The sequence below is a fragment of the Pleurodeles waltl genome, chromosome 6 (genome assembly GCF_031143425.1).
Source record: "Pleurodeles waltl isolate 20211129_DDA chromosome 6, aPleWal1.hap1.20221129, whole genome shotgun sequence".
Taxonomy (NCBI): domain Eukaryota; kingdom Metazoa; phylum Chordata; class Amphibia; order Caudata; family Salamandridae; genus Pleurodeles; species Pleurodeles waltl.
Genome location: NC_090445.1, coordinates 48234708 through 48249174, shown reverse-complemented (window position 1 = coordinate 48249174; position 14467 = coordinate 48234708). Strand labels below are relative to the sequence as shown.

The following is a 14467-nucleotide window of genomic DNA, read 5'->3' as shown; positions in this document are numbered from 1 at the left end:
TATTAAAACACTTATTTGCACACAGACAAGACCGGTTATCTTTTCCTATGCTCGTTTAGAAAGGCTATTATCAACCCATGGAAAAACTTAACCCAAGGCATTAGGTTGATGTAGGCTTGGAGGAAAACATCCATGTTGCAATGATCTTCATTGTGGTGTCCATAGTCTGGTGAGGTTTGCACCATTACCCTCTTGTCTTATCCTCCTCCTCCAAGTCAGAACAAAATGAACTGAAACATCTCAAGACAGAGAATGCAACATGCTATTTTTGTTGTCTTTCTTCGCTCTCATTGATCGTAATAGAAAAATGGACCTCCCCTCCACTTGTAACTTTCTGTCTCCGACTGTGAAGGAAAAAACGAACACACTTTTATGTCTGTTACGTTTAAGTGAAATTTAAGTCCATTTAACTTTGTTGATATTTCTTTGGCACACTTACTTGAGCCAAGTAGTTCTTAAAAGGCTCATTGAGTATTCTGAACTTGTGCCAATGCACGTTAATACGAGTTGGGTGTGGGGACGCCGTCTACTACAGATGAAGCCATAAATGTTGGAGAATGCCCAGAGATCTCACATTGAAAAACTGTCTTTAACATGCCCACAACAAATGGAGTGTCCCTTAGAGGTTGCCCAAGAAATATAAGCCTCCAGAAAACCATCTTATAAAAAGCATTGCAGCACCTTTAGTAGTGGTGTGATGCTCAAGGTTTGGGTCTACGCTCATTGCTTCTGTTTCTACTCCTGAAATTTCGCAGACAGGGTTTTTTATGAAGTTGGCACCTGCTCCTTTGTCTGCCCAGTGGTCAGCTATTAAGGCTGCTAAGGGTGCAGAGTGCTGTGCACAAATAACGCCACTGGTTCAAAGGCTTCTTAGACGTTTTCAGATAAAGATACCTAGGGTGTCATCCCCTTTTCCAGTATGGGACCTGCCCATAGTTCTACAGGCGTTGTGACAGCTGCCCTTTGAGCCTCTTGAACAGGCAAGTATGAATTGATTGTCAGTTAAGACAACATTTTTGGGTTGCTGTTACATCACCACAGAGGTTGGGTGAGTTGGAAATTTTGCTTGTGTCCTTTCCTTACCTGGGTTTTTCTGGACAGGGTAGATCTGCGATTAGATCCAAAATGTGTGCCTAAGGTAGATTCCACTTTTCATCTTTCTCAAAAACTAATTTTGCCCGCCTTCCAGTCAAGAGGGGCTTTAGATGTTCCGTCATCTCTAGATGTGGGAGGAGTGTTTTCCATCCATGTGGACAGGACATGGGAGTTAAAACCTTCGCAATCCTTTTGTTTCATATGTAACAGCAAAAAAGAGCAGAAAGGTCGCAACTCAGACTGTTAGTAGAAGGGTTTGCCAAGTGATCCCACAAGTTTCTATGGTTCAGAATGTGGTACCTCCATCTAAGATAGGTTCAAGGGAGGGTTCAATAAGAGCAACTTGGGCTGGAGCAGGTTGGGGCAACTCTTCGAGAGATTTGGAGGGGGGCGATGTGGTCTTTACATCAGACATTTATAAGGAACTACAAGTTGGATTTTTCTAATCAGGATGATTGTAATTTTGGTTTGACTGTGTTGAGATCGGCAATAAAGCAATTGTTGACCAAATAAATGTACATATGAATGAAATGAACATTTATAAAGTGCATTAAACCCAGGGGTATATCAACGTTAAGCCAAAAACAGACCTTCTTAATGATTATAAGTCCAATAAACTGAAGACGTAAAAAGCCAGGTTTTCAAAGATTTTTTTAATTCAACAAAAGAATCAAGCCTAGCAATATGAGCGAGCAAAGTTTTCCATAACCTGGCAGCGGCCCTAGAAAAAGAACGACCACCTCATCTTACTTTGCGAGAGCTGGAAATTATTACTTTCCTACCTGAAGAAGATCTGAGAGGCCTGCCTAAAACATACCAATTAAAAAATCCAGAGAGATATTTGGGGCCTTCAGGATGAATGGCTAGAAAGGCCAGGCATATAGCCTTACACACCCTTTCCTGACAGAAAGCCAATGTAACAAGCGAATGCCCTCAAAAGAGATATGTTTAGATATGTTGAAAATGAGGCAAGGGGCTGCATTTTGCACCACTTGCAATCTATTCAATAAGGAATTATTAATGTTCAAATAAAGGGCATTGCATTAATCCAGTCTGGATGAAATTAAAGTAGTGACCACCAAGTGATACATTTCAATATAAATAAGTGAAAAAAAAATCCTGACAGTCCAAATTATGTGAAAGCATGTACCCGGGGTATGGTTAATCTGTGCTTCAGAATCCAAAGAGATATCAAAGATGACTGTGAGGTTTTTAGCCTTTTTCATAGGGATAGGGAAAGGGCCACATTCCTCAGGCCACCAGCTGTTAGTCCAAATATAATCTTGAGCGCCAAACACCAAAACCTGTTTTATCAGTGTTAAGCTTTAAAAGAAATCTTTCATCCAAGTATTTATCATGGTCATGCAAAGACTTAACTTGGTAGCCACAGAGGCTAGATTATCAGAGATAGAAACAATAATCTGTCTGTCGTCAGCATATAAGGCTTGAAAGCCAAAAGAGCGCATCAATTCGGCAAGGGGGGGCAACATGCATATTAAAAAGAGTAGGGCAAAGAAAGGACCATTCAAGGCCTTACTTGGTTGGCAGTGCAGTGTATATGGCTTGGTATGTCCTCATTTTGTTATGACCGGGACGAGGAGGACAAGATGAGAGAGTAAAGATTCAGTTACTTACCAGTGAACTTCATTAAGTCGAGTCGTAGTCCTCCTTGTCCCAGTTTGCACCGTTCCTCCCAACGTAGCACCTCCAAACAGCAGACGTGTTAGTTAGAAGAGGAAGGGAGGCTAGAGGTCCATTCTTCTATCACAGTAGGTGAGAGATGTTCTTCTATAACAGTCAGTGAGAGAGAGAGAAGGACACAAAAAATAGCATGGTACATGCTCTGTCTGGTGGCAGGTCGCCTCATTTCTTTGACTGTGATGAGGAGGACTACGACATGAGGTAGTTTAGCTGTTTTCGGGATGGATAGGACCTGCAGAACTTTCTTAACTGCACAATCCTGTGCCGTTGTGGGTTTTCACTTACTTGTTGCCATTTAACCAGCCAAACAAACCTGGTATCCCGACCTTTTTGAGAGAATTATGCCAACGGACAACCTCCCACATATATAGCTAACAGGAATAAATCTGTCTGCAGAAGGAAGTGTCCGCTCCTCTATATTCTGTGTATGAAGATTAGGGAGTTTCCTGCAACAGATGCATCTTTTAGTCATATGTGCAAAAACCTAAGTGGCTCTGCTGCTTATATCTTTAGGATAGTTTGGGTTTAAATATTCACATTTTCCTGATGCTTTTGAGGAGTTTTCCCAAAGTACAAACAGTGGAGTGATTGTCTCAGTGTGCGTGCACAAGGCAAATGTTTGTTATGGGGAGTGATTTCGTTAGCACATGGTCTGATGGAGAAACTCAAGAATCCTTTGGGATGAAAGGCACAAAGGTGAGGTTAGGGCATATCATTGAATAGTATCAGACTAGCCCCATCTGTTACTTTAGCCCCATCTGTTACTTACAGTAGTCACTGCTTTGTGGACTAGGAATACGAGACCCATCATTCAATGCGTCCTGAAGTGAAAAACAGAACTGTCCTATAGGTGCCTTAGAGTTTTGAGGACACTTTCTCACACACTAAAATACAGTTAGGACAGTGGCCAGAAAGTTTGCAAAGAAACACTCTTATTTTTTTCTAGACTCTTTCCTCGAGCAGGTACACGTGATTTGGTAGATAGAAAAAGTATAAATTGGTAATAAGCACAGTCCCAACTGAGTAAGCAGGCAAGAGAAGATGAGTAACACTTAAAAAGACAAAGGGATGGCCACTGAGCAAGCTTTTCTTAGAAAAAGCTTCTGTGCACGCTGTGACCATCGTCGTACCTGTGATGGCTTCAGCTGACACGGGCGGGGCTCTCCTGTTCTCCGACACACCATACAGGACAAACTTGTATTTCCCTGAAGGCTTCAAGCCTTTGATGGTGGTGGTGCGGAGGTGCCCATCAACCTCCGTTTGTCGTGGAATACCCTCGGAATCCTTGTACTGTATGACAAAGGAGTCGAAGTCTCCACCTGAGACTGCCCAAGAGAGCACCAGGGAATCCTTCTGGACCTCAGTGATGGAGATGTCTCCCATCATGGCCACTTTTTTCTTTTGCACAGCTGCAACAGGAAATGGACATAAAAGGCGTCCTCACCCACGAAGCATTTGTTATAATTTCTCCAGACTATGCAGCAGAACAGCAAAGCAAGCAGCTAAGAGGGTAATGCAACAGTACTGCAAATTAATATAGAACCTTCTTCTTGATGTCCTTCATGGGAAGGAACAACCTGTCCTCTTTGTGGAATTTAGACTAATACTGCCAGAAAGGGTGCTGGTTTCCCTACCTCACTGCAGTAACATTGTGGAAGTTCTTCCCGGATTCAATCAGACTGTAGGGCTTCTGTGACACTGTTACCACAAGACACAGAGTCTGCCATTGTTTTAAAGTCATTTTTAATGTATGAAAAGTAGTGAACTCAATGGGTATTCTCTGTTTTAGTTGAAGGGTACATTTGCAAGTAAGAATTTGCTCCTTTTGCTATACGTGGCTGGCTATTTGTTACTTTCTTTAGTGGTCGATGTTGGAAAAACTCTCATTTGTGAATCTTTGAGGTGCACTCCAAACTTACCGCTGCAAACTTCCATCAGTTTTTGAGTATGGTGAGTAGCACAGAAATGTTTGAGGGATAAAATAACATTTGTGTATACCTACCATGACTTAGCAAGCTGTCAGCTAGGTATGAAGCTGTTAAATGGGGATCAATCCATCAAGAATCTAAAGTGGAGCATCCTAGAGATAACCACCATAGAGACCACAGTAATGGCCAATGGAATCTAACTCGAAATGGTTAAATGCTACCCAGGGATCGCTGTAGATCCCACTGTAGTGGGTCAGGAGCGTATGTGGCACAGCCAAGGTTAACCAGAAATGCCACATTATTGGCTCGGTTGGGTCACCCAGAAATGGGGATAGTGTAACACAAGGATAACCCTGAGACACCACAGTGGATGGTGCAACATCGGGATCGCTGCAGCAAAGAGTGTTCGGTCAGAAGTGCAGCAGAAGAGATTGTACAACCCAAGAATAACAAGAATTGCCAGAGTAGTGGATCTGAAAGGCCTCGCAGAAGCAGGACGGAGAACACAAGTATAACCAGACACCATTGAATGTGTGTCTAAGAGTCCCTTCAAGAAGCAAAGATAGCGTAGTCGAAAGACCAACCTGAGACTCCACAATAGTGGGTCCTCCCAGAAGTGGTGATGGTGCAACCTAAAGATCAGTCAGAGACACTATAGTAGCGGGCCGTTGGGTTTCACCCAGAAGCAGTGATGGTGCAACACAGGGTTCAATGCATGCAACATAGCATTGACTAGAAATGATTACAACTGTGGGACAACACAAGGGTGACATCTGTTTTTTGTAGAACTTGCTGTTCCCAGAGTTGTCATGTTAGTTCCAACTATGAACAACTTGATAATCTGCAAGTGTTTACTAACACATAACATAGTCTTCCTAGTAATACAATTGCTATTGCCATCTTACAAGCAATTATTTGGTTCTGCTATAGCCTGTAGCTACCAGCTTACTGACCAGGTCACTCTTTTCAGGAAGAGCACAGGACCAACTAAACAAACTGACTGAGCTGGCCACCCCAGGACAAGAAGTAAACCCTACTCATTTAGAACAGGGTAATAAAGAAGGCTTGGTGAGCTGATATCTCATCGGACAGTACTATTTAAAGACAACAAATGTATCAGTTGTTCTAAATACCCCCTGCAACCAACGAAACATTGATCCCTATCAGTTCCCACGTGCTGGCAAGATAGCGTCATTGGCAGGCGAAGATGTAATCATTGTACAGAAAAAGCAGAGACCACAAGCCACAGTTAATAATGACAGTCCCCTAAATAGCAAACAGGCAGCATGATGCTTCAGCAACTGTACCTAGTTCCTTCATACTGATGGTCTTCAACTCAGTAATTTCCTCAGCAGGAAGGGGACTTCCTTCATAGAACATGCAATAATGAGACCAAATAGGTTGCTAATAAAGGATACTCAAAGTAAATCATTTTGTCATACGCTGCCCTTACTCAAGCCATATGAAATCATGATAACCATATCCATGAAATCTTAACATCATCTCGGCTGGTGATCTGCAAAGCAGAAGCATTTTGACCACAAAGTGGTCTTAACCATGGAATCCTGTTCGGAGATCAACAAGGCTTGAAAACCTGAAGCAACTTGGTTGATGGTGTCTAACATGTGGAGGTAATGTAAAACAAAGCACGGTGGCAACCCACACAGTAAGAGTCAATTGCTCTTGGGTTACTGGTAGTAACAGTTTACAATTTATCTGATTTTGTCCTGGAAGGCTGGGCCTTAGAAATATCATACAAAGGCAGGAGAGCCTCCGAGGTATAACCTCTTCTTCCTCAGATAGTGGCATCACAGACATCCCTGCCACCAGATTCCCTGAATTGTGTGTCCTCACAAAGGCGACAAAAGGTGATCTGGTTCAACATTAAATAAGAGACCATCACTGAGCTTGAACGAGAAGGTTGGCCATGCTCCTCTGCTCCAGATTTTATCAGCTAAGCTGCTGTCCAGCAAGCTAATGAGAGAACCATCTTCTCTTGCAGTGTTCTCACAAAGCAAAAGCAGAAATGGCGTGATGGCAAAAGCACTAGCGGTGAAGGCTGAGCAGCCAGCATTTGTTGGGAAAGAAGAGCCTACCCTACCTGTAGTTGCTTCTGCTGACACAGGCTTTGATCGCTTGGATGTTGAAATACCATGGAGTAGGAACTTGTACTTCTTGGATGGCTTCAGTCCTGAGATGGTCGCGGTCCGTAGGTCCCCAGGGACAGGGAGCTCAAGTGTATTTCCCTGAGCGTCCCGGTACAGAATGAGGAAAGAATCAAAGTCCCCACCCTGGAGAGTCCAGGAGAGCCTAAGCGAGTCTTGTGTGATGTCTGAGATGTTGAGTTTCCCCAGCCGGGGTGAGATCAGCACCTTCCCCGCGGCAGCTACAAGATAATTAAAATAAATAATCTTATTCATGTCAATAGATATGTTATTTAAATATTCCAGACTCATGAGGAGTAATAAATCTCATACAAAACATTTGACAAGTGAAGTATGCTGTACAATGTGGGTCTAGGAATGGTTCTTGTTATATCCAGAAGCAACTGACACTGTGACTGTGCATGAGTGAACCAGATGCTTAAGTGCATAGTTCATCTACCACTATGTAGGTTATTGTCAGCAGAGATGGAGTAGAGACTGGCTGACCCATCAGGAAATTAGAGCAACTCATGTCCTGCTGGTGCCTCTGAATCTGTAGCACCTGGTGCAAAGTCTGTTATGTGTCTGGATTGTCTGAACTGCCCTTTTGCAGAAAGGAAGAGGAGGAGACTAAGAGTTGGACCCCGTAGACTGAACTCACCCTTGGCACAATAATGGTAACAGCGCTAGAGAAAGACCACAATGAGAAAAAATCTTCTCTGGAAGTGTTCTCACAATGCATAAACAGAAATGGTGTGATGGAAAAGCAGTAGCGGTGAAAGCTGAGCAGCCAGCATTTGTTGGGAAAGCAGAGCCTACCCTACCTGTAGTTGCTACCGCTGACACAGGCTTTGAGCGCTTGGATGATGATATACCATGGAGTAGGAACTTGTACTTCTTGGATGGCTTCAGGCCTGAGATGGTTGCAATCCGTAGGTCCCCAGGGACAGGGAGCTCAAGTGTATTTCCCTGAGCGTCCCTATACAGAATGAGGAAAGAATCAAAGTCCCCACCCTGGACAGTCCAGGAGAGCCTAAGCGAGTCCTGTGTGATGTCTGAGATGTTGAGTTTCCCCAGCCGGGGTGAGATCAGCGCCTTCCCTGCGGCGGCTACAAGATAATTAAAATAAATAATCTTATTCATGTCAATAGATTTGTTATTTAAATATTCCAGACGCATGAGGAGTAATACATTAAATACAAAACATTTCCCAGAAGCAACTGACACTGATTTTGCACGAGTGAACTAGATTCTTAAATGCATAGTTCATCTACCACTAAGTAGGTTGTTGTTAGCAGAGTTGGAGTAGAGACTGGCTGACCCATCAGGAAATTAGAGCATCTCATGTCCTGATGTGTCTCTGAATCTGTAGCGCCTGGTGCAGAGTCTGTTATGTGTCTGGATTGTCTGAACTGCCTTTTGCATTAAGGACGAGGGGGAGACTAAGAGTTGGACCATGTAGACTAAACTCACCCTTGGCACAATAATTGTAACAGCGCTACAGAAAGACCACATTATTGATAATTTCAAGGTATTATTTGAAGCAGTATTTCAGTTAAGGTTTTTTTGTTGCTGCGAAACAGAACCTTGACTTGTCTGGACATTAAGCAATAAATCATGGTTTGGATACCACGGATCTGAAAATTATAGATGATGTCAACATGTTTTTTTTTCCAGGTCACTTGTTTGTTTATACTAATGTTGATAAATATGCCAGTGGAGCAGCCCAGGTATAAGCTCCTCTTCCTCAGATAGTGGCATCACAGAGACCCCTGCTCCCAGACTTCCCTGAATTATGCATCCTCACAAAGGCGGCAAAAAGGTGATCTTGTTCAGCATCAAAGAAGAGATGATATCTAAACATGAGGTAGAAGGTTGGCCATGCTCCTCTGCTCCTGATTTTATCAGCTAGGCCGCTGTCCAGCAAGCCAATGAGAGAAAATCTTCTCTTGCAGTGTTCTCACAATGCACAAACAGAAATGGCGTGATGGAAAAGCACTAGCGGTGAAGGCTGAGCAGCCAGCATTTGTTGGGAAAGCAGAGCCTACCCTACCTGTAGTTGCTTCCGCTGACACAGGCTTTGATCGCTTGGATGTTGATATACCATGGAGTAGGAACTTGTACTTCTTGGATGGCTTCAGGCCTGAGATGGTCTCAATCCGTAGGTCCCCAGGGACAGGTAGCTCAAGCGCATTTCCCTGAGGGTCCCTGTACAGAATGAGGAAAGAATCAAAGTCCCCACCCTGGACAGTCCAGGAGAGCCTAAGCGAATCTTGCGTGATGTCTGAGATGTTGAGTTTCCCCAGCCGGGGTGAGATCAGCACCTTCCCCGCGGCAGCTACAAGACATGAAAATAAATAATCGTATTCCTGTCAATAGAAATGTTTTTTAAATATTCCAGACACATGAGGAATAATAAATCAAATACAAAACATTTGACAAGTGTAGTATGCTGTACAATGTGGGTCTAGGAATGGTTCTTGTTATATCAAGAAGCAACTGACACTGTGACTGTGCACGAGTGAACCAGATGCTTAAATGCATAGTTCATCTGCCACTAAGTAGATCATTGTCAGCAGAGTTTGGAGCAGAGACTGGCTGCCCCATCAGGAAGATAGAGCTTCTCACGTCCTGCTAATGTCTCTGAATCTGTAGCGCCTGGTGCAGAGTCTGTTATGCGTCGGATTGTCTGAACTGCCCTTTTGCAGAAAGGAAGAGGAGGAGACTAAGAGTCAGACCGCGTAGACTGGACTAACCTTTGGCACAATAATGATAACAACGCTAGAGTAACGGCGCTAGAGAAAAACCACGGTATTGATTATTTCAAGACATTATTTGAAGCAATATTTCAGTTGAGATTTTTTGTTTCTGCGAAACAGAACCTTGACTTGTCTGGACATTAAGCAATAAATCATAGCTTGGATACCAAGGATCTGAAAATTATAGATGATGTCAACATGTTTTTATTTCCAGGTCACTTGTTTGTTTATTCTAATGTTGATAAATATGCCAGTGGAGCAGCCCAGGTATAAGTTCATCTTCCCCAGATAGTGGCATCACAGAGACCCCTGCCCCCAGACTTCCCTGAACTATGCATCCTCACAAAGGTGGCAAAAGGTGATCTTGTTCAGCATCAAAGAAGAGACGATATCCAAAGTTAAAGTAGAAGGTTGGCCATGCTCCTCTGCTCCTGATTTTATCAGCTAGGCTGCTGTTCAGCAAGCCAATGAGAGAAAATCTTCTCTTAAAGTGTTCTCACAATGCATAAGCAGAAATGGCGTGATGGAAAGGCACTAGCGGTGAAGGCTGAGCAGCCAGCATTTGTCGAGAAAGCTGAGCGTATCCTACCTGTAGTTGCTTCAGCTGACACTGGTTTTGAGCGCTTGGATGCAGATATACCATGGAGTAGGAACTTATACTTCTTGGATGGCTTCAGGCCTGAGATAGTCACAATCTGTAGGTCCCCAGGAACAGGCAGCTCTATTATATTCCCCTGAGCGTCCCTGTACAGAATGAGGAAAGAATCAAAGTCCCCACCCTGGACAGTCCAGGAGAGCCTAAGCGAGTCTTGCATGATATCTGAGATGTTGAGTTTCCCCAGCCTGGGTGTGATCTGTGCTTTCCCTGCGGCAGCTACAAGATATGAAAATAAATAATCTTATTCATGTCAACAGACTTATTATTTAAATATTCCAGATGCATGAAGATAAATAAATTAAATACAAAACATTTGACAAGTGCAGTATGCTGTACAACGTTTCCTGCTAAGTCGGTAGGCGGAAACCTGAGTTTCCACCCGCTAGCCTAGCAGGAAACACCCTACAGCATTGTCTCTGGCTCATAATCGAGCTGGCAGCAATGCTGTATGATGCAGGATGCATGAGCGCCCTCGCAGTGGTCACTGTCTGCAGTGGCGGATTATGACCGCTGCAACTGCCTGACCACCGGGATCTCTGATCCTGGCAGTGCTGATGGTCTGACCGCGGCACGACAGCCGTGGCCATAATGTGGCACTCAAACCGCCACGTTGGCTGCGGTCCGACCAGCACCGCGAGCATGGCGGTCAAGTGACCCTCAGACTCGTAATGACCACCTAAGTGTTAGACTGCGTAGACTAGACTCACCTTTGGCACAATAATGGCAACAACGCTACAGAAAGACCACAGTACTGATCGTTTCAAGACATTATTTGAAGCAATATTTCAATTGAGTTTTTTTGTTTCTGCATAACAAATCCTTGATTTGTCTGGATATGAAATAATAAAATAATGGCCTGAATACCACGGATCTGTAAATTATAGATGATGTCAACATGTTTGTGTTTTTCCAGGTCACTTGTTTATATTACTGTTGATAAATTTCGTAGTGATATATTTAGGGGTTAGTTTGACTTGTCATTCGCAGACTAATTAAGAGGAAATAGAGACTTTTTTTTAGCCACCAAGTTCTTACCCCATACCATCCCATTTTTGTTTCTGGTTTGGTGGACAATGACACCTTTTAGCTTGAATATCTCAGGCCCACTTTTTGGTCTAGGAGGGTAATGTGGAAGTGGACTGGGTGATTTTCTGGCTTCCCTACAATGTGCTCTTCCTCTTCCAAATCTTTAATCAGTGTTGCCTTTGTGCAAACAGATGCTTTCATGGAATTTGAAGATTACAGGATAGTGGCCTGATTACAGGGTGATCCCTACCCTCAGTGTATCATACTTCACAAGTTTTTTGGCTTGCAATCCTTAAGATCATAGTGTGCATTAACTAGAAAAATAAACGAGTAACCAGAGCAATCTGCGAATGGCCTGCATATGACCAATTGAGATAAATGCTTAAAGACGTATAATTACTTCACATCAAGATGTTCGAGGTCAGTGGGACATTTTATGACCTTTCATTTATGGTGCTTGCTATGTCTTGCAGGAAAGTTGTATTCACATATGTGATAGTTACTTTTGATTCTCCTGTGACCTCATCTACGCACCTGAAATGGATATCAACAAGGACTTTGTTCTTCTCTAGAACGCAAATAAAATGAATTGCTTGCTATGGTGGCACCACTAAAAGCATTTACAACAAAAACACAACTATGGTTTATGCTGCTTTTATGCCTTGTCGTTGAATGTTTTGAATTTGTTGACGAAGTTAAAGATGAAAGAGGCTGATTCTTAAAAAGATTTTCAGTTTACTCCCGTAGGTTTACTCCTGAATTGTAATTCTGTTTTGGGGATATTCTTTGGTAAAGTCATTGTTATTCATTTGTAAAAGCATGTTTACAGGTTTATGTGTGGTCGAAGTGCAGGTGGTCAGTTTGTTAAATTGTCGGGATGTGTGATGAGTGCTACTAATTTCCATCCTGGAGAGAGATTTATTTATGCCCTTAACAGAAGTAAATTTCTGACCTTATTGTGAGACGTGCTTGTGAGCAGTTTGAGATACGCACAAACTTGCAAGTTTTGGATGTTCACTTGCTTCAAAGCAAGCATATCCGGACAGCTCATTTAACCACCCTACGAGCACATAGCATTACCTGAGTAAATGACGCTGTGAGATTGATTTTTAGTTTCTGCTTTCCGACCGAAGTTGATCTTGGAAGATTTGTAAATTTATAATGTATTACCCTAATACAAGCCATCATATCAATTATACCAGTGACTACAGTTGTTCCTGTAGTGCCCTATATAGTTGTAAGCCATTCACTGAGTCATCCACCCATGTGATTGTTCAGGCAACAGGCCTACACCTGCAAACCACAAGTGACTTGAGAAGGAGTTGGTCTCATTCCTGGTATATGAAATCAGAATACTCGCTCAGCAACTAAGAAAGTATGTGCAAGCTTCATGCCCCTTGGCCACAAAGTAACCTCACACATTTCTATGAGATCATGAAACCACGTTGTCAGCTAAGTGAGATCAAGCAAGAGCGTTTTTACCAGGAGGGTTGCTTGGCCATGGCATGTTGAAACCCTCTACTAGAAGTGCACATAAGCACAGGGGTTGTGTTACCTGTATCTTTTATTTGGGTTGAAGCCAGTCATGAGGGCTTGGGCTTGCTAGGTTGTTCTACAGCTCAATTCAGATCTTTCTATCCTCTTATGCTCTTTAGAGATGGAAGATACCCTTGAGGCCTCCCCTCAAGCCCCAGCTTATCCAAATTCAGATAGAGGTCAATTGCTATGCCTGACTTGTAAGCTTGGCCATGCTCAACCCTAGGTATTGCCCGCTAAAGTGCAGCCTGATAAGTCAATGAGAAGACCTTCTTCTCAATGAACGTTTTTCACAAAGCAGACATAAAAAAGGCACAATGGCAAAAACGTTACTGATAGCTGAACATCCAGCACTACCAGTTAAAACGTGTACCCAACCTGTAGCTACTTCAACTGACACTGGCTTTGATTTATTTGATGCAAATAAGAAACTTATACTTCTTAGATGGCTTCAGCTCTGAGATGGTGGCTGTCCGCAGGTCTCCAAGAGCAGGTAGCTCCTGGGAGTCCCCTGCCCCATATCTGAATAGTATAAGCAATGAGTCAAAGTTCTTGCCCTGGGCAGGCCTGGACAGCTAGAGGGAATGTCAGGTCACATCAGAGACTGCAAGCTCACCCGGCCTGGATGGCACTACTGTCTGTATTCTCTGAGTAGGATTACCATAAAACCTCAAACATACTGGTATTCAACTATCTGTTGTGTGTGATATGCTGAATATGGGGGATAGTTATCCTCAACTCTTGATTCATGCCTTTTTTCTAGTAACTGACCAGTATTCTAATAATTGGCAGAATTCTGCAGAAGTATGCTGCAAAGGTGGTACTTGGCGAACAAATACATGGTTTCTTATTTAGAAAGATAGCTCGCCTATGGAATCATCTACCGATGTAGAGATAAGCCTGTGTGCCAGTTCACCCGCATTAATCCATCCTTTACTTCTCCAGTATTGAATCTTTCATAGATGCACATGCACAAATCATTTCCCGTCATCGAAGTGGGAGTCCCACATCACATTTAAAAGCAGTATAGGTCATGCATAGCCCAGAAGGGCTAAAAAACTTTCATTAACTTATCTCCATCATTACAAAAGATTGAAACTCTACTAGATCAGGGGACACCACTTTATAGAACACTCCCCACAGAGGCTTCAGTCCCTCAGATTTGCTACAGCACATCGTATGAAGGGAGTCTCTCTGAGCCCTGCTCAGTTGTCTAGGATTTTCAGTAAGAAAATAGATATACAATGGTATTTCTCAGAACTATTTCATTCTGTTATCCGGAACTGACTAGCTCCAAAATCAGACTTAAGCAGAGAAGGTCTTTTCAGACCTTGTGGGGCCTGTGGCAAGAGGAGGCTGCACTCGGAGGATCCTCACACATACCTCATTTAATGCCTCTACCCTCCTCATAAGGTAAAAGAGTGTAGGATTTGCTGTAGTTTTTCCTCAAAACCTTTAAAGGATAGAGAGGGGAGGCTGTTGTTATTGCTTCAAAAGCTCAAGACCAGGGATGCTCCTTCATATGAGGAGGAGGAGCATGATTCTTCAAAGTCAAGGAAGTCGCAGAAAAGATAGAGAGAGAGTGCTGAGGGACATATGTTTTGTGAGCCACATAAAAAG

The 14467-nt window shown here is 43.1% G+C and overlaps 1 protein-coding gene across 13 annotated transcripts in view; it reads right to left on the bottom strand.

The window, feature by feature from the left end:
• The window catches only part of TNXB (tenascin XB), a 589826-nt gene that overhangs the window by 190255 nt on the left and 385104 nt on the right, over nucleotides 1-14467 (bottom strand). For 9 of the 13 annotated variants that reach the window (XM_069237235.1, XM_069237240.1, XM_069237242.1 and 6 more), the window contains 5 exons: nucleotides 10217-10501; nucleotides 8922-9206; nucleotides 7693-7977; nucleotides 6826-7110; nucleotides 3927-4205 (listed from right to left, as the gene is read on the bottom strand). The exons of 1 other annotated variant lie outside the window; for it this stretch is intronic. In XM_069237235.1, coding sequence (XP_069093336.1) covers nucleotides 3927-4205; nucleotides 6826-7110; nucleotides 7693-7977; nucleotides 8922-9206; nucleotides 10217-10501 — 1419 coding nt within the window. The remainder of the gene's footprint in view (nucleotides 1-3926; nucleotides 4206-6825; nucleotides 7111-7692; nucleotides 7978-8921; nucleotides 9207-10216; nucleotides 10502-14467) is intronic. 3 more of the 13 variants (XM_069237236.1, XM_069237247.1, XM_069237237.1) reach the window with 2 other exon arrangements.